The 24264-nt window shown below is 36.9% G+C and overlaps 1 protein-coding gene across 3 annotated transcripts in view; it reads right to left on the bottom strand.

Annotated features, from left to right (window-relative positions):
• The window catches only part of HEATR5A (HEAT repeat containing 5A), a 95934-nt gene extending 72810 nt beyond the window's left edge, over positions 1 to 23124 (bottom strand). For all 3 annotated transcript variants that reach the window (XM_090270153.1, XM_090270154.1, XM_090270155.1), the window contains exons 1-9: positions 22934 to 23124; positions 21476 to 21687; positions 20538 to 20646; positions 17335 to 17484; positions 16518 to 16692; positions 5552 to 5712; positions 3285 to 3540; positions 2598 to 2753; positions 764 to 1014 (exon numbers count right to left, since the gene is read on the bottom strand). In XM_090270153.1, the coding sequence (XP_090126279.1) occupies positions 764 to 1014; positions 2598 to 2753; positions 3285 to 3540; positions 5552 to 5712; positions 16518 to 16692; positions 17335 to 17484; positions 20538 to 20646; positions 21476 to 21687; positions 22934 to 23059 (1596 nt within the window). In that variant the 5' untranslated portion in view covers positions 23060 to 23124. The remainder of the gene's footprint in view (positions 1 to 763; positions 1015 to 2597; positions 2754 to 3284; positions 3541 to 5551; positions 5713 to 16517; positions 16693 to 17334; positions 17485 to 20537; positions 20647 to 21475; positions 21688 to 22933) is intronic.
• Between the last annotated feature and the right edge of the window lie 1140 nt (positions 23125 to 24264).

Here is a 24264-nt window from a genome sequence, read left to right as displayed (position 1 = left end):
TTTTAAATGTACTTTATGGTAGAGCTCAATATATAGCAAAATAAAGCCTTCAGGAACAAATTCTTTTACTAAATGGAAATACTTGTAACAGAAACCACTCCTGTTTAAGTGCAATAAGACATTATTTAACCAACCCTTCCTATTTTCATAGTAATTACATTGATAATACTTAACACTTCAGAGAAGGAAAACTCTGACTCCAAAAAACCTCCACTGCCTTGCGGCATACCTCTTCAGGGGAAAGGCTAAGGGAGTAAACCCCGACAGAAAATCCGGAGCCGGAGTCCCTAAGGCGGTTTGACGTTGTAGTCAACACCGGCAACTCCTGCGGCGCACCTGAAGCCAAGCTGTATTGACTCCGTCTTTCCCTTGGACCCTTCAGCTGCGAAGAGAGGGGGGGTCTGCTGCATGGGCAACAGCAGACCCTCCATATCACCCTGCCCAGGCTCTGTAGCTTCAGCTTCACTGGAGAGGACACTCCAGCGTCATCACAAGATGTCGATTCAACACGGGAGGAGACAGATACCATGTCACTCCCGAGTTGGACTGCACAGCCATTCTCGGCGGTGCAGATAGACTCTTAAGAAGCTACACCATCGTCTCTCGAGACGGACGGCTGCCGACGAATACTTAACACTTAAGTAGTACAACTGATTGCTCAGAAATTTGTCCTGCATGGCTGTGACTGGGTGATACACAAGACTATGATGTTTTTGGAAAAACCTAAAATTTCTTTAGTATCTGTGGAGAATGAAATCATTACCTTGCCCTTTCCGTGAGGAATTCCTAAAGGACAATGTTTCACTGCTCCCAACAAAGCTGCCACAGCAAAACTAAAGCCAGTCACTGCTTCGGGTGAAGACTTAAGTACAGTAAGCCTTTCAAGGCAACGGTCTAAGAGAGGCGTCAGGTAAGAGGGTAATGCCACAGCAATGCAGTGTAAACACCAAGCTGCTGCTAGTCGAACAGAAATGCTAGGATGAAGAATAACTGAAATGACACTGTCAAGAATGCCTGGAAGAACAGAAAAAATAAACAATGCCTTAGCTACACAGATAAAACTCATTTAGCAATTATATATTCAAAGGAATAAGCAGTCACATGAATAAAGTATATATTACCTTTAGTAAAAGCTAAATCAGAATAAAAAAGTGATACATAATTATAAATAATTTTTTGTACCCAAGAATTATTTCTTCTCTCATGGAAACTGGCTTAAATTTAGCCAGTACACAAAAGAAAAACTGTATTTCCTAAATAAGCCAATGTTCTGCTTACTTTATCTTGAGAGCATTATTAATGGTACTAGCAATTAAAAATGATCAGTAACAAAAGTACCTTGAGAAGAAATATTACACCATGCTCCACCTTCCTTTAAAAAAAAAAAAAGCTTCTGGCACATTTATATTTGTAATTAGTACACTTCCTGTCTACCATATTGCTCTTACATGAGAACAAAATGTTAAACTCAAGGATTTGCTAGGTCCTCAATATACTTCTAATCAACTATGAAGACAGTGGAATACCACTACCAGTAAGAAAAATGTCTACATTTGCCATAGTTCAACATACACCTTCATCAAAACATTTCATGTTGACTGCTACTTAAATATGTATCCTGGGATATACAGCTTACAAACAAAATAAAATGTAAAGCTTCAGTCCACAGGAAATGTGTATCACAAAGGACAAAAACCATTAAACATTATTTTCAAAAGTGATTAAATAAAAGAAGCCAGTCACAATAAACCACACACTGTTTGATTCCATTTATATGAAATGTCCAAACAGGCAAATCCACAGAGACAGAAAGCAGGTTAGTGGTCATCAAGGACTAGGGGAAAGGGAAATGGGGAGGGACTGCTAATGAGTATAGGACTTCTTGGGATGATGAAAACGTTCTGGAATTAGATAGTGGTGGGAGTTGTATGACTCTGAACACATCAGAACCACTGAATTGTATACTTTAAAAAGGGTGAACTTTGTATAACATGAAATATACCTCAAAGTAATTAAATCATTTTCAAAAAGAGAAAGAAAAGAGAGATTGCTTACAAAGAACTTTGAGGAAGTGAATTATTTGTACCATATAGAAACTAATGTTTGCTCAGATGAGAGATATGAGTTCAGGTTTACTTCTCTATTTTTCCATTATCTTTTTAAAAAAATTATTTTCATTTATTTATTTTTTATTTTAGAGAGAGGGGAAGAGAGGGAGGAAGAGAGAGAAACATTAATCGGCTGCCTTCTGTATGGCCCCAACTGGAGACTGAACCCGCAACCCAGACATGTACCCTAACTGGGAATCAAAACGGAGGCACACCGGCCAGGGCTATTTTTTCATTATCTTAACTATCCCCAGAAAGGGGGGTTGTGGTGGGGTTGTGGGAGAGATGCAGAGACCACGCTTTAATAGCAACAGCAAATGCTCCCTCAAATATATACATATTTTAATAATCTTGATTATTCATAAAATATTTCTAATAAATCTATAGTGGAATCTATAAGAAATGAGCTATATGAGGAAGATTTCCTTCCTTGGAAAAAAGATGCTAAAGTAAAAGTAAAAAAGTATTCAGATGAGTTCCAACAGATACCTGCACTTGAATCCTGTAGCAAAGGGGCAGCTGTCGTGCCAAGACCGTGTATGAGATTTCCAAGTTCTTGTAAAGCACATACCAGCATATGCTGGCTGGCTGCTACATCTGTGGAGCCAAGCCGGGTTTCCAAGTTACCATCACTCATCACAGCATCTGAGAGAAATAAAAGAATTAACTATGCAACAATGCTTTGTTAAAATAGATTATAGAGTGAGTGTTAGGAGCAGAAAAGTATAAAAGCAAAAATTAATACCTCCACTTGACCTATACGAAACCTTTATGGCAGTAATTGGAATACCTAAAAGGGGACTTGCATCAATGAAGAATTAAACTAATTTATTGAATCAGTTCAAGCAACCTGACCATAAATCCCTTACTACTCCTTCAGCAAGTGACAGTGAAAGGGAGAAATAATGGAAAACAAAAACAATGCTTCAACTTCTATAGAAAAATAATGAATTCTGATGAACTATTATCACCAGCCTTTAAGATCTGTACATATATAATGATAGCTGTTACCAAGTTAAATAACTTATGTCTCATCTGTATATTGACTCTTCACCCTGAAACAGCTGATGTCCATTATTAAGGTTTTTTTTGTACTAGTATAATACACCAGTGTAGTTTTTCTTTAGGAGCAATTCCTTTAGCAATATAAAATAGAGAGCCTTAGTAGATTCATACCCACAACTTTCTTTAACTTCCAGATAGCCTGGCAAATATCCTTGGCAGCAGCGATTTGAGCCTTTTCTCCAAGAAGGCCTCCTATAGTGGCTCGAAGGATAAATGAAACGCATCGGCGACCGCAGATGGCATCAATCTGAGCTTGGGTGGCTTTAGGATGTGACTGTGACACAAGGCTTAGGATATGAGACAGAAAGGCAGCAAAATTTTTCTCCAGCCATGCTCCTCCTAATGTTGAAATAAATACCACATAAGCCTAAAAAAGAAAGGAGTTTTATCTTCAAAATGAAATAATTTCAATTGTATGTTAATATTTTTTCTTTCACAATACGTAGAATTTATTAATATTCATATTTATTTTATCCTTCCTCATTTATAGTCACTTGAGCTATATATACGCAGTACCATTTTTTTTGTTTATTAAGCCAAACTGAAGTTTGCAGTCTTCCATTAATGCTGCCTGTTTTACTTTGATCAGCCTAAAAAGTTTCAGAATAGTCAGCACAACCAGCTAATATGTAAAATGTGTCTGTGGCTTCTCTGAACAAAGAACAAGTTCTTTCATATTCTGAACAAAAAAATTCAAATAAAACATATAAGCATATTGAAGGAATTAACTGTGTTCCAACATTATAACTAAGGGATTTTAGTTCTAGCAACCTGAAAGTTTATAGTGATGAGTCACTGCTCTGTTATTTTCAAGGAAGTTAATGGCTTATTTTACTCCAGAGATACAAAGACAGTAGTTTTACTATATAATCTGTTTTTTTTTTTTTAAAAAAAACAGTTTACAATTAATTATACTGAAACATCTTACATTTTCATGAAGTCTAGTATTATACAGTAAAAAACAATGAGGACATATGTAAGTTTAAGAAAACAATACAGGTTTGTTTTGAGCCATAATGGCATTTAGAAAAAAAGATATTTTAAGGAAAGAATGTGGACACTCCTGTTTTGTTTTATTCTAAGAGACTTTTCCCAGAATTTAGCTTTTTAAATTTTGCTTAGGACCAAGAATTTAAGCACTTAAGTAGATAACATGCTGTAACGTTAGTTAGGGTTGAAACCATGCTGAATAATATGTACCTAATAGCTTAAACTTGAACTGTACACACAAACACAATGGAAAACATGTTAAACTACGAGGTCTAAATACAAACAAAATACTCATGTTTCAAAGGAAATAAAAATATCTCAATACTCGGAAATGAAGACATTGTGTGTAATAGTCTATCTAATTGGTTTTGTTTATATGTTAAATAAGGTTCTCTCACTTCCAGTGTTTTTTTTCAGGGAACATTTCTTTGTGTATCTTTGATCCTCTGTTAATTCAATACACAAAAGAAAAAATATATGTACATATAGTTATTTTGTTATATATCTTTAAAATAATTGATTCATCAAGAAAAATGTGTCATATGACATCAAATTTCAGTTTATTATACTCTGTCACTAGGGAAACTTTGGCTAACAATGAGTGGGTTTTCATTGGAGACACTTAAGGTTTTAATAATATCTGTTGACATTGTAGAAACAATCTTTTCACTGATAGAACATTTATTCCCATCAACTCTAAAATTTGCCCTTTATTATCATACTTTTTGGTTAGAAGAGGAAAACAAGGACTATGAAATCATCAGAAATAATATTGTACCGAAGGTGGTTTCTAAGTCTTTTTTTGGGGGGGAGAGGTTTGTTTGTTTGTTTTTTTTAAGAGGAACCTAATGAACAAAAACAAAGGAGCAAAATAGAACCAAAGGCATGGAAACAAGGAACAGACTGACAATGACCAGAGGGGAGGAGGGAGGGAGAAAAGAGGGGAAAAGAAGGGGCAGGGTGGAGTCAAGGAACAGGAATAAAAGACCCATGGACGTGGACAACAGGGTGGGGGTTGACTGTGGGAGGGGGAGATGTGGGATGGCAGGGGAGAGCAACAGGGGAAAATTGGGACAACTGTAAGAGAACAACAATAAAAAAATAAAAATAAAAGTAAAAAGTAATCACCCCCCCCAAAAACAAAAAAAGACAGAACGCACTTTAGGTACAATATTATTTCCAATGACTTCATAGTCCTTGTTTTCATCTTCTAATTAAAAAACGTAATCTAGTTTTTAAAAAGTGTTCTGGCCTCACTATTTCTATTTATAACTAAAAGAGTGTAAGTAATGACCTTGCGTAGTATCACTTTTCCCTGGAGTCAGATTCTAAAACTATCACTATAGGCCAGTGAGAATGACACTTAGATACTGATCTGTGATTCCAACCTGAGTAACTCCAACTCGAACATCCCTACTGACTGAACTGGTTCCTTTCAGCATATCACCACTGGCTCGAAGAAATCCTGAACTCCCACGTAGAAACCCTGTTCCTAGTAATTCAAGAACTTCCTCCAGAGATACTCTGCGAACGCTTTGACGTGGGGCTGCTATGACAAAGAACAAAACAAAACATGTGATTCATATTTTGCAGACTAAATTATAACGCATGATCTTGATCAGAATGTTAACTAAAAATCCAAATAAAATGCAAAATTTACAGGACATTATACACATTAACACACAAATCACACAAGAGCTCAGAGATCAAAATCATAATGGACTCTGAAGTATCATGTCAGTGACATCTTAAAGTCGACATCACTTTGAAATTATCCTCCATTTGCTCTCTTTTCCTCAAAAAATTTAAAAGACTAACTGTATTCTAAAACAAGGGGAAACATAAATTTCCCTAGCAATGAAAATGCAACACAATGCTTTGAGAATTCTTTTAAAATAATTAAAATGCCAAAATCATAATTTTATTTTTCTAAATGCTCTACAATTTTTAGTGAAATTTATATAAAGTAACAACTGTGTCTTACTTTTAAAAATTCTCAACTGCAAGTACAACTTTTGTTGTATCCCCAGTCTCTGAAGAAATCAAAACGAAATATTACTAAAACGTCTCAGTCTGCTCTCACACTATAATAATTAAGAGATGGGTCTGTCTTCAGTTTGACACAGCTGAATATCTAGGAATATCTAGGAAATAGTTATCTCCTTAAACAAAAAGAAGAAGAAGAAACCATTTTCTCCTTTTCATGCTTCTGAAAAATGATGGTCAATTATTGATTGAAGTTATACACAGTACAGAAGTAAACTTCCATTATTCAAAAGTATGAACAAAAAATTCTACTCCTTAGTCTAAAGAGGAGATAACCAGTGAAAACAAAGGAAAATCCATGTTGGCCTTTAGGAGAGAAACATTAGTGAAAACAAAATCCATGCCCTTATGGATCACAAATTCTAGGAAGGAGACAACAATAAACATAATACAAGACTAAGCATACAGTATGTTAGACAGTGAATGAAAGCTATGCAAAAAATAGAGCAGCTTAGGAATATTAGGGGTGAGGGGAAAGTGTACTTGTTTTTAAATAAATTAGTCAGGGTATGGTTCATTGAAAGGGTGACATCTGAATATAATTCCATACTAAGTGAGGGAATTAGTCATGTAGATATCTGGAGAAAAAGTATTCTAGGCAGAGGAAGTAGCTCAGGCAAAAAGCCTGGAGGGATTCAATGCCCACTGAGCCCAGATGTGTGGACAAAGCAACGGAGGGGTCTCGTAGGAGACCAGCCCCGGTGTAAGGATGGGAAGAGAGTAGACGAAAAAGGACCCTGTAGATCCTTATAAGGATGGGAGTGAAGCGAGGCACCAGTGGAGGACCTTGAACAGATTAGTGATATAAACTGTCACTTGGCATCTGTGCTAAGGAAAGACTGTAGATAGGGGCAAAGGGAGAAGTAGGAAAATCCATAAGGAGCAATTTAGTAATCCAAGCAAGGAGGGGGGGCTTAGATCAAGGTGGCTGCAGGTAAGTGGAGTCTAAATATACATACATATGTATTTTTAAGTTTTTTATTAGAAAAAACTTCAAAATTGTTTAAGAATTGTAAAATCTCATATACCCTTTATCTAGATTCACAATATTTTCATTATTACTTTCTCATTTTTGAAGAATATTATGTATGACTAGTTTTACCGAAGAGCCCTCAATTTGAGTATGTCTAGTACTTCCTCAGAATTTTTGGCAAGATAACTCCACAAGCAGTGCTGTAAGCCTTCTCAATGCATAACATCAAAAGCCAGGTTTGTCCACTGTAAAATATCATTTTTCCCTTTGTAATTACTATGTAACCTGTGTGGTGATACTTCAAGATGGCATTAATATCCCAGAACCCGTCAAACTTTCATACAAGAATGCAATGAGGATTGCTGCCTGCATAAATTATTATTGTAATAATTCCAAAAATGTCATTACCTAAAAATTATTTTCTGCATTAGTTGAATTCCACTGTAAAAAAAAAAAATTTCCCTTCTTTACTTATTTTCAGTAATCTATAAAATAAGATTCATTTTTACTTAATAAGTTATCCATCTTCTGTCATTACTAATTTGATCAGTGAAGAGTCTATTTTTTGGCATAAGGCATTTCAGATTCATTTTCGGAATTTCCCTGCTCCAATCCCATAACAAGCCACTGCTCCTAATTTAAGATTGTCATGTAGAATAGCTACTCAGTATGAGAGAAGAGTAAAGGGTGACTTTACAAATTTTGGTTTGAACATTTGGAAGGACAGACTTGTCATCAACTTAGATTAGCAAGACTGCAAGTAAAGCAGATATATGTGTTGGGGAGAGAAAGCCTAGCTTTCACTTTAGAAAGAGTGAATTTGAAACATCAAATAGACATCCAACTAGAGATGTCAAATAGGCAGCTGGACATGAGAGTCTGGTGTCCAGGAGAGAAGTCCGGGCCACAGATATGAATCTAGGAATCCCTGACACTGATGATATGTAGATGGTTTTTAAACCATGAGATTGGATAAGATTGCCAAGAAGTGAGCAAAAGAGCAGGAGATCAAGTACGAGGCAATGGGCTTATTCTATAAGACAAGGAATCAGCGGAGAAGACTGAAAATGAATTTCTAGTGAGGAGGAAGGGAAACCAAGGGATTTTTAAAGGACTATAAGGTCCTCAAAGGCCAATGAGAAAAGAATAAGGAGGATCAACTGAGTTAAAGGTTGCTGATAGGTCATGGCTAAATATTAGAACATAAGCTCCAAAATGGCAGGGGCTTTTATCTGTTTTCTTCAATAACATATCCCACATGCTCAGAACAGATCCTGGCCCAGGATAAACACTCAATAAATTACTTATTGAATGAGTAAATGAGTGTGGAGGTCACTGAGGACCTTCACAAAAATGACTTTGGTGGAGCGATTGGAGAAAAATTCTAATGTAAGTGGGTTTAGAAAATATGGCAGCAGAGGAACAAAAGACAGAATGTCAACTCTCCTGAGGGAATAGTTTAACAAGGTTGCAATAACTATGTATGGTGCCAGGTTGGTACTTGAACTATAGGGGGGACCACTCTGTAAAGTGTATCACTGGCCCTGACTGTTGTGGCTCAGTTGGTTGGGTATTGTCCTGCCAAGTGAGGGGTCGTGGGTTTGATTACCAGTCACGGCACATGCCTGGGCTGCAAGCCTGATTGGTTGGAGCAGGTACGAAGGGTAGCTGATCAATGCTTTTCTCCCTTTCTCCCTTCCTTTCCTCCCTCTGAAAATAAAATCTTTAAAAGAATAAAGTACACGATTGTCTAAGCACAATACGGTACACTTGAAACTGAGAAAGAATAGTAGTGAACATAAACTGTAATTGAAAAATAAAACAAACAAAGAAATGGCACAAATAATCCAGGGGGAAAAAAAAAAAACTCTCCTGAAAAAAACCTGTTTTGCAAGGAATAACCCAATAGAGGGAAAAATTGAAGTAGGAAGAGGAGACTTCCTAAGGCAATGTCCTTGAGCAGGTGAGAGGATGACCTCTATATTTAAAGTGTGGCTTTTTTGATATTTTTAAATTATACTTTATTAATTAGGCTATTACAGTTGTCCTGATATTCCCCCTTTGCTTCCCCCCACTCAGCACCACCCCTCCCTCAGGCAATCCCTACACCATGGTTCATGTTGATGGGTCATATGTGTTAAGTTCTTTGGCTGTTCTATTTCCTATACTGTACTTTATACCCCAGTGGCTATTCTATGTGACTACCTATTTGTGCTTCTTAATCCCCTCACCTCTTCACCCATCCCCCCACACCCTCTCCCATCTGGCAACCATCAAAACACTCTGTATCCATGATTCTGTCTTCTTGTTTGCTTAGGTTTTTTTTTAGATTCAATTGTTCATAGATATGTATTTACTGCCATTTTATTGTTTATAGTTTTGATCTTTTTCTTAAATAAGTCCCTTTAACATTTCATATAATGGTTTGGTGATGAAATCCTTTAATTTTTTATCTGGTATGCTCTTTATCTGCCCTTTGATTCTAAATGATAACTTTGCTGGAGAGCAATCTTGGCTGTAGGTTCCTGCTTTTCAGGACGTTCATTATTTTTTGCCAGTCCCTTCTAGCCTGAAGTTTCTTTTGAAAATCAGCTGACAATCTTATAGGAATTACCCGTTAATAACTAACTACTTCTCTCTTGCTGCTTTTAAGATTCTCTCTTCACCTTTAACCTTTGGCATTTTAATTATGATGTACCTTGGAGTGAGCCTCTTTCCATCTATCTTGTTTGGGACTCACTGTGCTTCCTGGACTTGCCTGTTATTTCCTTCACCAAATTAGGGAAGTTTTCTGTCATTATTTTTTCAAATAATTTCCAATTTCTTTCTCTTTGCCTTCTGTCACTCCTACAACACCAATGTTGGACCTCTTGAAGTTGTTCCAGAGACTGGTTATACTTCATCGTTTTTTTAAATTCTTTTTCTTCTTGTTGATTGGTTGTTTTTCGCTTTCTTAAGCTTCAAAACACTGATTTAATTCTTTGCTTCATCCACTCTACTGTTGTTTCCCTGTAAATTGTTCTTTATTTCAATTAGCATATCCATAGTTTCTTTTCTTTTTTTTAATATGCTTTATTATGCTTACAGTTGTCCTGATTTCTTTTCCCTTTGTTCCCCTCCACCCAGTGACGCCCCTCCCTCCAGTTGTCCCCCACCCTTAGTCCAAGCCCATTGGTTATATATATAGTTCTTCTCAACATCTTCCTATCTACTCCTACTATGCTTCTTAATTCCTGCATCATCTCCCTCCCTTTCCCCCTTTCCCCTCCCTGCTGACCTCCCCTCAATATGTTCCCTATACCTATAATTCTTTCCCCACTCTCATTGCCTACTTATTTTGCCATTGTTTTGATTTTCTAGCTTCTGTTGGTTGTTGTGATACGCTTTTCATTTTAATGTTCATAGTTTTGATCCTCTTTCTCCTAAACAAGTCCCTTTAACATTTCATGTAACAGTGGTTTGGATCTGATGAACTCCTTCAGTTTTACTTTGTTCTGGAAGCACTTTCTCTGCCCTTCTATTCTGAATGACAGCTTCGCTGGATAGAGTAATTGTGGTTGTAGTTTTTTGCTTTTCATTACTTTGAATATTTCTTGCCAGTGCCTTCTTGCCTGCAGAGTCTCTTGAGAAATCAGCTGAGAGTCTAGTCAGCTACAAGGACTGGCTATGACCATTGACCACCTATCTCCCTACTCCATGGATCAGCTGTGTGGGGAAGGATGGTGGTTCTCCAACATGGTCTGTAGCTGTCCCCAGGGGCACAGGCCCTAGGGTTTCCCAGGTGGTACAGGCCAAGGTCAGCCCCCACCTGTGTTTTGCCTGGGACAACACTGTCTGAGCTATAAAACAATCTGTGATGGTTGCTACTGTGCTGGGCTTGGAGATTCCCACGTGAAGCCAAGCTGTGAATCTAGGCTGGCTGCTGCTAGTGCCATGCCTGGGGCCACTTAGCAAGGGGACTCACTGAGGTGGGCTGTTGCTTAGTTGAGAAGATTTAGGAAGTTGTGAAGCATGAGCCAAGACCAGCCTTTCATATGAAAAAGCCACTGTTAACAGGTATAAGTTGGGTGGGACAGAGCCACAAGGGATCTCCCGGGCTGGGCAAACAAGTTAGCCATATTGACGGAGTCTCTGATATGGCACCTTCCTGCCTGCTCTGAGGCTCTGTGTGTGGGGGTTCAGAAAAGGGACAATGGCCTTTACCCACCATACTGTCTGGGAGAAAGCTGTTCTCCAAGTCCTACCTTGATGCCAGAATCTTCAGTGCCTCCACTGCTGCCTTTCAAGCTGCTACCCTGGTGCTGTAGCTCAGAGGGAGTAAGTCTGAGTAAGTTTGTGTTTGGATTCTTTAAGAGGAACTGCTTGGAACACCAGAAGTTTCTTCCACTGAGTCCATTCCTGCTGTTTTTTTTTTTTTTTTTTTTTTTTTTTTTACATTCCTGCTGCTTTTTGCAGCCAAAAGTTATGGGCACTTATCTTCCTGGCACTGGAACCCTGGGCTGGAGGGCCTCGTGTGGTGCTGGGACTCCTTGCTCCCAAGATATCCCTCCAGAATTTTTATCCACCACACATGGGTTTGGGACCAGCCTGTTCTGCGTATGTGCCCCTTCTACCCATCTGGTTGAAAGTAGTGTCTTTAACTTCATAGTTATCAGACTTCCATTCCACTCAATACCTGACAGTTCTGAGTGATGGTTGTTCTATATTTTAGTTATAACTTTCATGTCGAAAGTGTGGCTTTAATAGAAGATTGGATAATTCATCTTGAGTAACAGAGGGAAAGTCAGAGTATATGTGTACAGATGCTAGAAGTTGAGTAAATTTGGTAGGTCATCAAAAGAAAATAAGATGGGAGAAGAAAAAGGTATTATATAGTCAATTAGAAAGTGGGAGAGTGAACTGGATTAGGGAAAGTACTATGTCTGCCAGCCATCTTTAAGGGCCTACTTGAGGTTCATGGTCAAGAAGTAACTGAGACTTCCGGCCAAGATGGAGGCATAAACAGACACGCTGTGTCTCCCTCAACTAAGAAGGAATACAACTACCTCAAAACTAGAAACAACCAGAAATTCCAGAAAACCAAACTGCATGGAAGTCCAGCAAACAAAGATATAAAGAAGAAATATTCATCCAGACAGGTAGGAGGGGCGGAACCGGGGCAGAGAGGACTCGGTGTGGTGGTGGCAGCAGTGGTAGCAGCAGCCAGTCAGCAGAAAGAGCAGTCACATGTTTTAGAAAGTCAGGAGGGCCACCTGGGGAGCGTTCCCAGCTCCTCACCAGACCTCGCATCCCACGGTCCCAGCACTGGGGAAAATCAAACCTCATTGCTTCTGACTGTACAGATAAGCAGGGGTTAGGTGGAGGCAGAAACTGCGGTCTTAGCAGAGTCCAATTGTTTAAAGGGCCCCCATGGTCCTAGAACATCTGCAGACCCAAACACAATGGGAATGATGGCTAGGGCAGCACCTAGAGGGGTGCCAGTCCGGTGCAGAAGTGGGAGAGGTGCCTGGAAAAGGGGAGAGTGCTGGGCAGGTGGCATTGTTCCCTCTCGGACCCCTCCCCCACATACACCGCCACAACATGGTGAAACAGGTCTCCCTGTATTGACGAATCCCTAAGGCTCCGCCCCTTACAACGTAACAGGAGCAACAGCTCTACCTGGGACATGGAGACAAACAAACACAGGAGCCTGTCAGAATGAGGAGACAGAGAAGTATGGCCCAAAAGGGGGAACGGATCAAGGTTCCAGTGGGAGAACTAAGCGACGAGGAGATAGCCAACCTAACAGATGAGGAGATAGACAACCTAACAGATTAACAGATGCAGAATTCAAAACATTGGTGATAATGATGCTCACAGGCTTGACAGATATGCTTGAGTACGGCAAACGTATAAGAGAAGAATTGAGGGCTATGCTAAGTGAAACAGGAAAATCCACATAACACCAATGGTGAAGAGGAGGAAACCGGGGTTCAAATCAATGATTTGGAACGTAAGGAAGAAAAAAGTCAACCAGTGCAGAATGAGGAAGCAAGAATTGAAAAAAAAATGAGTAAACTGTCCCAAATTTTGCGAAGGAGATGGACAACATACAGGTCCAGGAAGCACAGAGGGTCCTCGGCGAGCTGGACCCAGAGGGAACCACACCAGGATGCATCATGATTGAGATGCCAAAGGTGAAAGATAAAGACAGAGTCCTGGGGGCAGCAAGAGAGAGGTGGAGAGTTGCCTACAGGGGGTGCCTATAGGACTCTCAGCTGATTTCTCAGAGGACACTTTGCAGGCAGGAAGGGACTGGCAAGCAGTATTCAATGTGATGAAAGGCAACCTACAACCAAGATTACTCTATCCACAAAGCTATCATTTGGAATGGAAGGGCAGATGAAGTGCTTCCTAGACAAGGTGAAGCTAAAGGAGCTCATCATCACCAAGCCATTGTTATATGAAATGTCAAAGGGACTTACTTAAGAAAAGAAGATCAAAACTATGAACACTAAAATGACAACAAAATCACAACTATCAACAACTGAATCTAAAAAATAAAAACAAAATCCAACTAAGCAAACCAGAATAGGAACAGAATCATAGGTATGGGGATCATTTGGAGGGTTATCAGCTGGGAGGCGGGAGTGGGAGAAATGGGGAAATGGTGCAGGGACTAAGAAGCATAATCAGTTGGTATAAAATAGACAGGGGGATGTTAAGAATAATATAGGAAAGGGTGAAGCCAAAGAACTTATATGCACGACCCACGTACATGAACTAAGGGGGGTGGGATTGCTAGAGGGAAAGGGGGTACTGGGCGGAGGGGAGCAAAAGGGAATAAAATTGGAACTACTGTAACAACATCCTGGCAACTTATCCCAATGCTACGAGAATGTTATACTCAATCCCTGCTTTTTAAGTACATTAGTATAATCTATCACCTGTTTGAAGCTTGTAAGTTTTACTAAGAAAATCATTTCAGTTCTGTACGTCATAATCTTCACATATTGTGGATGAAATGTACAAACCCCCAGTGAATTTGTTTCCCTCTACTTAAAAAAAATCTATCATTACATCTAGATCACTTTTTACATGTACAAAAATAACACAGTCATAACACAAGCTAGAACTTACAGATGAATTTCTAAAAGATCAGGGCAAAGTTTTTTAGTGTGGGTGAAGCTGATTCTTCCCTTTGCTTAGTCTGATTACAAAATTGCTGGTATTAGTTTAGTGCTACTAAAGGAGAATACACATTTAAATAGTATTCACGTTTATTATGCAATTCTGCTTTTTCTTTTTAATGGCAACTGTGTGCCTGTGCTAATGACACACTAATGTCTATTTTACCTTTTCAAGAGGACTTGATTAAAAACAACTTTTAATTTCAAATTTTTAGGTGATTCGAGATTTAACCTTAAGTGCCCTGAACAAATTTATTTTTGCTTCTGGTTTGAGATTTTATTTTTATTTTCTTCTTCCTCTTCCCAATCTACCCTTTCACCTTACCTCCCACCCCACCATAAATTAAAAATTATTATTGAATTACAAGATTAGAAGAACCACAATAAAAATAAAAATAAAAATTTCTTGCTATAAATTTTAAACTTGTGCATCTCAATTGGAGAATGATAGGACTATTAGTGTTCTCAGGTAATTCTGGTATGCTATATAATCCCTACTCTCACCTCCAGTTGAGAAACTGTAGGATTAGAAAAAATCAAAATCCTCCTTTTAATAACAACATTCAATTTCTAGAGCAATAGTTCTCACACTTTATTGTGCATACAAATTATCTAGGGCTCTTGTTAAAATGAGAATTTCGATTTATTAATTTGAAGGTGCCTGGGTTTCTGCATTTCTTATAAGCTCCCAAGTGATGTCAGTACTACTGGTCTGCAGACACTTGAGAGGCAAGATTGTACAGAACAATCACATTTTCATTTGTGTGAGATTGTTTTGTCTTTGGAGATAGAATAAAGTAAGTTTTCAATTATTCATTACTGTTTTGTATATATTGTAGGCAAACTCTCGTTTTGAAAAATACCCTATCCTTCTTTGCTCACTGCCTAGCAGTGTGTAAATAGAAGACAAAAAATAACACAAAGTAAAATTTCCAAATATAGCAAACTTCAAATATCTGTTAATTGTAATTATTTACATCATCGCTCCCTTATACAAACTTAGTAAATGGCAAGCCAAACATATGTAACCAGATGCATGCTATTAAAAAAAAATTCTCTCTATTGGATAACACTTGACAATTTATTTTTAAAAAAAAGAAAGATATGAAATGTCAGAGACTTAAGAAAAAGATCAAAATTATGAACATTAAAATGACAACAAAATCACAACTATCAACAATAGAATCTAAAAAATAAAAACAAAATCCAACTAAGGAAACCAGAATAGGAACAGAATCATAGGTATGGGCTCATTTGGAGGGCTATCAGCTGGGAGGGGGGAGGGGGAGAAATGGGGAAATGGTGCAGGGATTAAGAAGCACAATTGCTTGGTACAAAATAGACAGTGGGAAGTTAGGAATAATATAGGAAAGGGTGAAGCCAAAGAACTTATATGCATGACTCAGGGACATGAACTAGGCGGGATGGGATTGCTAGAGGAAAGGGTGGTGCTGGGCGGAGGGGAGCAAAGGAAAGAGAAAATTGGGACTACTGTAACAACATAATCAATAAAATATACTTAAAAAAAAGAAGAAGGCTGCAGCTAGGGGCAACTGGTGATTGGAAGCTTCATCACAGCAACACACCCATTCATGCGTCCCATCTTATGCAGGGCTTTTTGGCAAAACATCAAATCACCCAGGTGACTCAGGCCCCTATAGCTCAGATCTGACACTCTGGTTTCTGGCTTTTCCCAAAACTAAAATCACCTTTGAAACAGAAGAAATTTCAGATTGTCAATGAGATTCAGGAAAATATGATAGGGCAGCTGATGGTGATTGGGAGAACTATGTGAGGTCCCAAGGTGCCTACTTTGAGGGGAACTGAAGCGTCACTGTCCTATGTACAAAGTTTCTTGTACCTTGCATCTTTTTTGATAAATATATTACATGGCTGGTTAAAAAAAAAAAAAAGACTAAAATGTAAAGGAAGACAGAGACTGAATAAAGCACATTTCTTTGAGGTATTTTTCCTCAAATTTTTACTTGATTGTTTAAAAATGAAACTTAAGAGCTATAGCAATGGTACAGACTGAAATTAATTTATAAAACAGTCCACCTCTTTTAAAAAGTAACTAATGGGTAGCAGTAATGGTACATATGTTTGTTTAAGTCATCTGAGAAGAAAATTTTGGAAAACATTTTGAAAATAATTAAATGAACTTACCTTTTCCTGGATGTTTAGATATTACAGCGTTAGCCAACACTGTCCCTAGTAGCTTTGAAACTGAAATCCGCACATCATAATTGGAACCTTCAAAGGACTTAAAACATAGTGTGGCCACACTGTCCAGGTCTGTACTCCACATAAAGCTGGCCTCATTCTGAAGTTCAAGGAGACACTGGTCAAGTGGAAAAACAGAAATTAATAAAAAATAAAATATATATGTCAGGTTCAGATCTATATAAGTTGTAGAAACTTTCAAGATCTAACAAAAATAATACATAAATCCAAAGTTTGTAAATAACGATTACAGAGACAACAAATGAATACTTATTAAAAGTCCCAAAAGCAATGTGTCCACACAGTGTGGGAGGAGGAGGCTGTAAAAAATATCTTTAGAAGCAGTCTGTTGGCTATGAGAAATTCTGAGAATAATTCCAACACAAATAACTTTACTATCTAAGCAATTATGTCAATAAGGTATGATATAACAAAAACAAATCACTTTCAAACAACATAAACCATACATGTAAATTTTACCTGACACAATTATAGAGAGGAAACTTAGTAGAGTAGAAGGAATACCGAGTCTGATCATTTGACCTCACTACCCTCAATACTGTGCTGCTAACTACCTTATGAACCTTGGGAAATTCATGTAACTCTCTGGGTCTCAATTTCCTCATGGTAAAGTGAGGTAGCTGATGACTAAAGTTGCAGCCCAACATGATAGGGGTGTTACTAGTGTTTTCACAGGAATAAACTGATTTAATTTTCTTTATATTAATTTTTAGAAATTCTGCTTATTAGACCATTTCACCTTTGCAGCAGCACAACGAACAGCCATGGACCTATCTGTTAAGCAGGATCTAGCAGCTTTATAAACATCCCTGTGGCAAGGTGCAGCAGCAGCTCCAAGTCCTTTCAATATATTCTGCAGACTCAGCATAATCTCATACCGACCTTGAGACTACCAAAAAGAAAAAAAATTTAAATAGGAAAGAAAATGTACTGTGAAGAACAGCATTAAGCATTGAAATTTATCTCATAAGTGAAATATTTTTGTACATACTAACAAACCTATTCTGACATCAAGAAACATTAATAGCTGCTATTTTATAAAGTATTATCTGAAAAGTGTTACTTTTATATATTACATTTCAATACAATACAAATTTCATAGTGTTGATGTGAAAATTAAGTAAAATTATATGGAAAAGTATCTAGCACAAAGCTTGTGTGTTGTTAAATAGCCAGTAGATGGTTGCTATAAATGAAGTCACATGGTAAGAATGCAAGGCCTGACAGCTACTAGCTTCATGACCTTGAACAAATCTATTGCTTTATTTGTTAAATGGAGGTAACAGTACCCATCTCTCAGCTTGTTCTGAGGCTCAAAAGAGTTAAAGTGCTTAGCATAGTGCCTTAAATACAGTAGAGGTTCAATAGATTTTAGAGCTATTAATATTTTTATCATTTATTGGTCCAGGTAGTTTAACTCAAGAGGTTAAAGTCTGGGCTTTAGATTTAAAGTCTGGGTTTGAGTCTTGGCTCTGACCCTTATATCTGTGAGACTTCAAGTCATTCTTACTCATTTCTTCATGTATAAAATGAAGACAGGATGAACCGCACAGAGGCAATGTGAGGTAAATAAGTCCCTGTGGGGAAGACGTTCACCACAGAGCCTAGCACATAATAAATACTCAAAAGGTAGTAACTGCTTGTATTATTGATGTTTTACTAAATGTCCCAAATAATTTTCAACATTCCAGGAAGTTAAGGCCACTGAAGATAAATAAAGTTGGAGGAAGACAAAAGTCAACATTACGTAACATTTTCATAGTAATGTTATTAATTTATCTTTGTTCAAAGGAGCACAATGGTGACTAATTATAGGTGGACATAACAAAATGGGTCCTGAAGGGAAACTTCAGAAGTTTCTTTTATCTCAATTTCAGATGTTATCTATCACTGGGAGGTATGTATCAAAGACAGGAATCCCTTTTGATATCTCCAAAATGTGCTTAAATGATCAACTAAATCATAAAGGTAAAACATAGTGAAGCAATAATATACTTATCAATAAGTTAACATTTCAAAGATCTACAGAGTAATCCTCTGTTAACCATGGGGCCTAAACAGTGTAAGAGGAAAAAAGTTTAAAGTGGCCATACCTTGGTAAATAAAAGTTCTTACAGACATGTCCTTTTAAATAAAATCAGGTTTATAGATGTTAACAATCTCTTCTGAATCATCTTCTTCAATCTTTCAGGAAACTACTGCTAAGAAATGATCTGCAGAGCAGATTCTCTCACCAGTTTTATGTTATGGATGTCCCTTATTGGAGTTCTTAAATCAGCTACTTGAAATTTAACATATTTTAAATTTTCATCTTTCCATGTTTTATCTTGGTACATTAAAAAAGTGTGCATGTAATTAGCCAGCACTTTTACAAATAACTTAAGAGCTATTGTCTAAACCAGGGGTCTCCAACTCCCGGGCGCTCTGCCTCCTGTGCACTGCCTGCCCCCCACCCCCATCTACCAGTCCCTGGTGCCAAAAAAGGTTGGGGACCACTGTTCTAGACTGTTTTTCTAAGTAAGGTAAGAACAGGAACTGGAGAAATGTTTTATATTTAAAGGTGCTGAGGTATCCTTGAATATTAAGAATCAGATTAAAATTTTTTGATATATTAGCAACAAAACAAGTAGTAACAAGTGTTGGAGAGGTTGTGAAGAAAAGGGAACCCTCGATCACTGCTGCTGGGATGTAGACTGGTAATAGTCACTAAGAAAAATAGTATGGTGGGTCCTCAAAAAATTAAAAATAGAGTTACCATATAACTCAGCAATCTGTTTTGTGAGTATCTACCCGAAAAACTCGAAAACATGTATATTTGCTAATATATATGCACCACTATGTTCACTGCAGCATTATTCAGGGTGGTCAACACGTGAAGACTACCAAAGTGTACTTTGATAGAGGGCTAGATAAAGAAGATGTGAAGATGTGGTATGTATACACAATGGAATACCACTCAGCCATAAGAAAAGATGAAATACTGTCATTTGCAACACGACTGGGCCTTACGAATATTATTCTAAGTGAAATGAATCAGTCAGAAAAAGCTAAGAACCATATGATTTCACTGATATATGGGATATAAAACTGAAATTCATGGACACAGACAGCACTATGGTGGTTACCAGAGGGAAGAGGGTGGGAGAGAGGGGGGCCCTAATACATGGTTTGACTTTGGTGAGCACACAGTGCAATACACAGATCTTGTGTCATAGGAATGAATGTACACTTAAAACCTATATGATCCTATTAACCAATATCACCAAAATAAAAAAAATTAATTTTAGTATATAAACATACAAATGCTTTAATTTCAAACTGACTGGCAAAGCTATAGTTGGCAAGAGATTACAGTATCTTGGAAATCAAATGAAAAGACAGCTACAAAAACAAAGGGTGTTTGACTTGTTGGTAAATTAGCCAACAAATCAATGAGACTAAGCCTGAGAGTATTCTCTCCCTGGTCATTAAAAGGCCATTCAGATCCTGGTCATACTTACACCCTCCATGCTCTTTCCAACCCTGACTATACTTCTTACTCCCTCTTGATGCTGGTATAATACTAATCCATCCATCAGGTATACAGTAATTACCAACTATGTACCTGCGGTCCTTGGTGATAAGCATTTGCTCTGGCACAAGTAATATCAGATGGAAAAGTGATAGGAGCAAAGGGAACAGAGATGGTCTACCAAAGAAATATCTTAGTTTTTGCCCTGTTGGACTTGTCTGAATACATGAAATTCTATTACTGCATTACTGCTTTTCTAATAAAGCCATATACAAAGTGTATATACATCACCTAGAAATATTTCATTTATAGATATATTTCTGTGTATACTTATATATGCTTGTTGTAGGTAAAGCTTTTTTATTGGCTCAAGAAACCATAAATCTATAAAATACTATCTGTTTATTTTTTTGTCAATTGTAGTTACTTACCTCTGCACTCTTCATAGCTTTAAGAATATTCCCCACTGTATCAGTGAAGGTGTTAACCAGTATTCTACCCAACTTCTTGTACAAGGAACCCAAACATACCACAGCAGCACTGAAACAACATTTAAATTAGAAATAAGTCATGAATTAAAATAACAGAACTAAAAAATAAAACAGAATATGTAAAGGTGATGATTCAATTTTACTTTCAAAAGATTTCCTGGAATCTACTACATTGTTAAATTATAAGGCATAACACTAGGTGAGTATCGAATAATTACACTTTCAATAACAAAAATTTTAAAAAGATTTATCCTCAATTAATCTAAATCTCACCAAAGGATTTCATTCCCAAATTTTTACATAGTAGATAATTAAAGATTTCCCTAAAGATAAAAGTGAAACAAGAAATAATGTTCTCAAGTTTGAAAATTATATCAGAAAATAATTGTTATAAGCTAAAAATTAAATCAATAAAAAACTTCTATGAAATTACTATTGTGGAATTACACATGGCAAACTGACCTCCTTAAAAACACAGGTGATAAAATGAACTGAATTCTATGGAGAAAGAAACTAAGCTGTTCTTTTTAGGATCTGAAAAGAGTATTTTTCTATGACATTTACTATAATTTTCACTAATAAAAACTAATAAATAATAAAAGAACACCCGAAATGTGGAGAATTTTAAATATCTTTTTCTTTAACAGTCAACTGCTAAAATTTTAGTGAGATAGTTTTCATTTCTAAATCTAGACTTCAAATATGTCTAAAATATTTTATAAGTATTTTAAAAGAACTCTTTCTCAGTCAATAGGAACATGTTAGATTTTTTTTAAAGTTAAATTTAAAAATGAGTAAAACAATTTGTTTAGTTTATAAAAATGATACCACAAGGAAGGTCTATTTTGTTTTATGTTCAGTTTTAATATTTAACTTACAGTTTAGTGGGAAGGTAACTTGGAGAATCATCTTTGCTACGAATAAGATCATTACATTTATTGATTGTCTCATAGACAGAGAGTGTGTCTCCAATACTATAAAGAATGCCTAGATTCTTAGCAAGGAGTTTGCGGGTAGGAGGCCCCGGGGAGCTGTTCAACAAAGACAGGAGCTGTTCAACAAGAGTCTTCTGTTTCTCCTTTACATCACTCTAGAGAGGAAGGTAACAAAAAGACATTTCAGTCAATCTAATTACATGTAATCCTCTACTTTTTTCATATATTTAAGAACTAACTAAAAGGCTCTAGGAAAGTATTAAATTATTTTTATTAAAAAAAAACAAATAAATTGGTGGCATGGTCATCACCTCACACAGGGAGTTTGTTGCCCTGTTGATATCTCCATAAAACAAATTCTGAACAATATACTGGAGTCTCTGAACAGAGACAAGGGCTCTATTTCTTTTATATCTTTCTCCTTATGTTTGAAAGGGAGATTCAATTTGTATTGCAACAAGAGCTTCTTAGTTATTAAGTTTCTACTCTATATACATCTGTATAATAAGCGGCAACCAGATCTGACCTTGTAATAGTTATTTATTTACTCAGATATTTTTCTAAGTTCAGGGCAATTTCTTATGCAAGCTTATGCATATAAATGCCAATAACGTTACTCCATTTTACCTGTCTGCTCTCTGAAAAAGAAATACAGAATATCATCACAGTGGTAAAGGTATTTAGGTGCTCACCAAGACTTAAACTTCCACACTGAAATATCTGTTAATTTAGTGTATGGATTTGTCTTTTGTTAAATTATAAACATCTCCATAGGTAGTATCTTTGTACCACTTTTGCATTATACATGGTATAATTATTTTATAGAATAACTTTATTTTTAGATGTATGCAAAAGTATTTAGAAGTAAAGTACCACTGCACATGACTCAGTAAATCAATAGGTGAATAAAATATGGCAAAATATTAACAACTGCTGAATGTAGATGAAGGGTATAAGTTATGTTTTCTTTTTTGGTGCCCATATCATAAGCTTTTAAAAGGGAATATGTTTACTCAACGACTCTCATTAAAGAGTCCATACCTTTCTTTAAAGTGAAACTCCTATGACATTCTTTGGCACTATATTCATGCATATGGAGATACATAAGGTGAAGAACATAATGAAAATAAATCTATCACAATGTAATTTGTAGTTATGTTTTTGATATATTTTTGAGTAATATAAACATATTTGCTAACGTTTTCCTGCTTTTTTGAATAGAATAAATTTTTTATAATATTGCATTGTAAAATCTTAGTAAGGTCTAGTATTTGAAAGCTAATTTAGATTATTCTGGACAGAATTAGAAAGGCAAACCAAAGGAACTAAACATTATTTGGCACTTAAAGAAAACCAAACAAACAAGCAAACAAACAAATCAGTTTTGGCAATTTTACCTACCCTGCTGGTTGCTAGCAAGAGTTTCTCCAAATATCTTAACCAATCAAAAATAAACTCTGCCTTCTGAACTTCACCTAGTTGATTATACGCTTCTTCATTCAGCAGTAAGCTATGAGCTAATTCCATTCCTTGCAGAAAATTCTAACTGGTCACGATTGTTCTCATTAAATGTCAGTCAATACACATAAGGAAAAAAAATCTGTAATAGAGGAAAATAATGTTTTAAAACAATATTGAAAATGAATGCAATCATAATATTGGAAATCTTCCACAGAAGAGCACAAAGCATAATTAAATGGAGTCATCTTTCATAACAGCTCTAGGGTTAAACTTGGTAAATCCCAATACTAAACTCTTACTTACTCATACAATGACACAAAATCTATCTTTGCATTCTGTACTCCTTATTTAGAGAGCAGATAGGCAAAACAGAGTAGCATTATTGATATTCATATGCAAAAATTTGCTGAACAGAGAGACATTTCATTAAAATTCTGCAAATTTTAAGGTTAGACTATTCAAGTATTAGATTTTCAGTTTTCGTTACAATATAAAAATGGGTCATGGGCACATATTAACAAATGACCAAATATCTAGACCTCCTACTAAAATCCTATAGTAAAGTTTGACATTTCTCTGGGTTTTTGCCTAGGGACATCGTCGTCGTCGGCAGCCGTCCGTCTCGAGAGACGATGGTGTAGCTTCTTAAGTGTCTATCTGCACCGCAGAGAATGGTTGTGCAGTCCGACTCCGGAGTGACACGGTATCTGTCTCCTCCCGTGTTGAATCGACATCTTACGATGACGCTGGAGTGTCCTCTCCAGTGAAGCTGAAGCTACAGAGCCTGGGCAGGGTGATATGGAGGGTCTGCTGTTGCCCATGCCTAGGGACATATTCTGTCAGTTACCTGGAGATCCAAACTGGGAGCAGAAGGTATTACTCCCATTAGCATATGTTTCCCCAGTCTACTAAGGACACTGCAACTTAAGTCTAGCAGTTTTAGAAAAGACTCCCATCTCTACCAATGCAGTCTCTTTATCTCTGTGAGCCTTGTTGTGGAAGTAAACCCATTTTAGAAGGCACGTGGGTGGATGTTGTCCAAGGATTGTAGCAATAAAGATCACATCTGCTGTGACTGAGATTCAATGTAGCCTTCAGTTCGTTGTAGCCAATAATCAACGGAAGACATAGGTTTTGTTTTTTAAAATTCATGAGCATCTCTTGAACATACCCTACTGCCTTTCCAGAACACATATAAAATAAGCATGTGTATACACACACACAGTTACATATCAATTTACAAAATGACACTGTGATCACGGAATTTTTTG

This window comes from Furipterus horrens, unplaced genomic scaffold (genome assembly GCF_987537825.1).
Source record: "Furipterus horrens unplaced genomic scaffold, mFurHor1.1.pri manual_scaffold_3, whole genome shotgun sequence".
In the NCBI taxonomy this organism is placed as follows: Eukaryota; Metazoa; Chordata; class Mammalia; order Chiroptera; family Furipteridae; genus Furipterus; species Furipterus horrens.
Note: the sequence above shows the minus strand (reverse complement) of the source record. Positions and strands in the feature narration are given on the sequence as shown.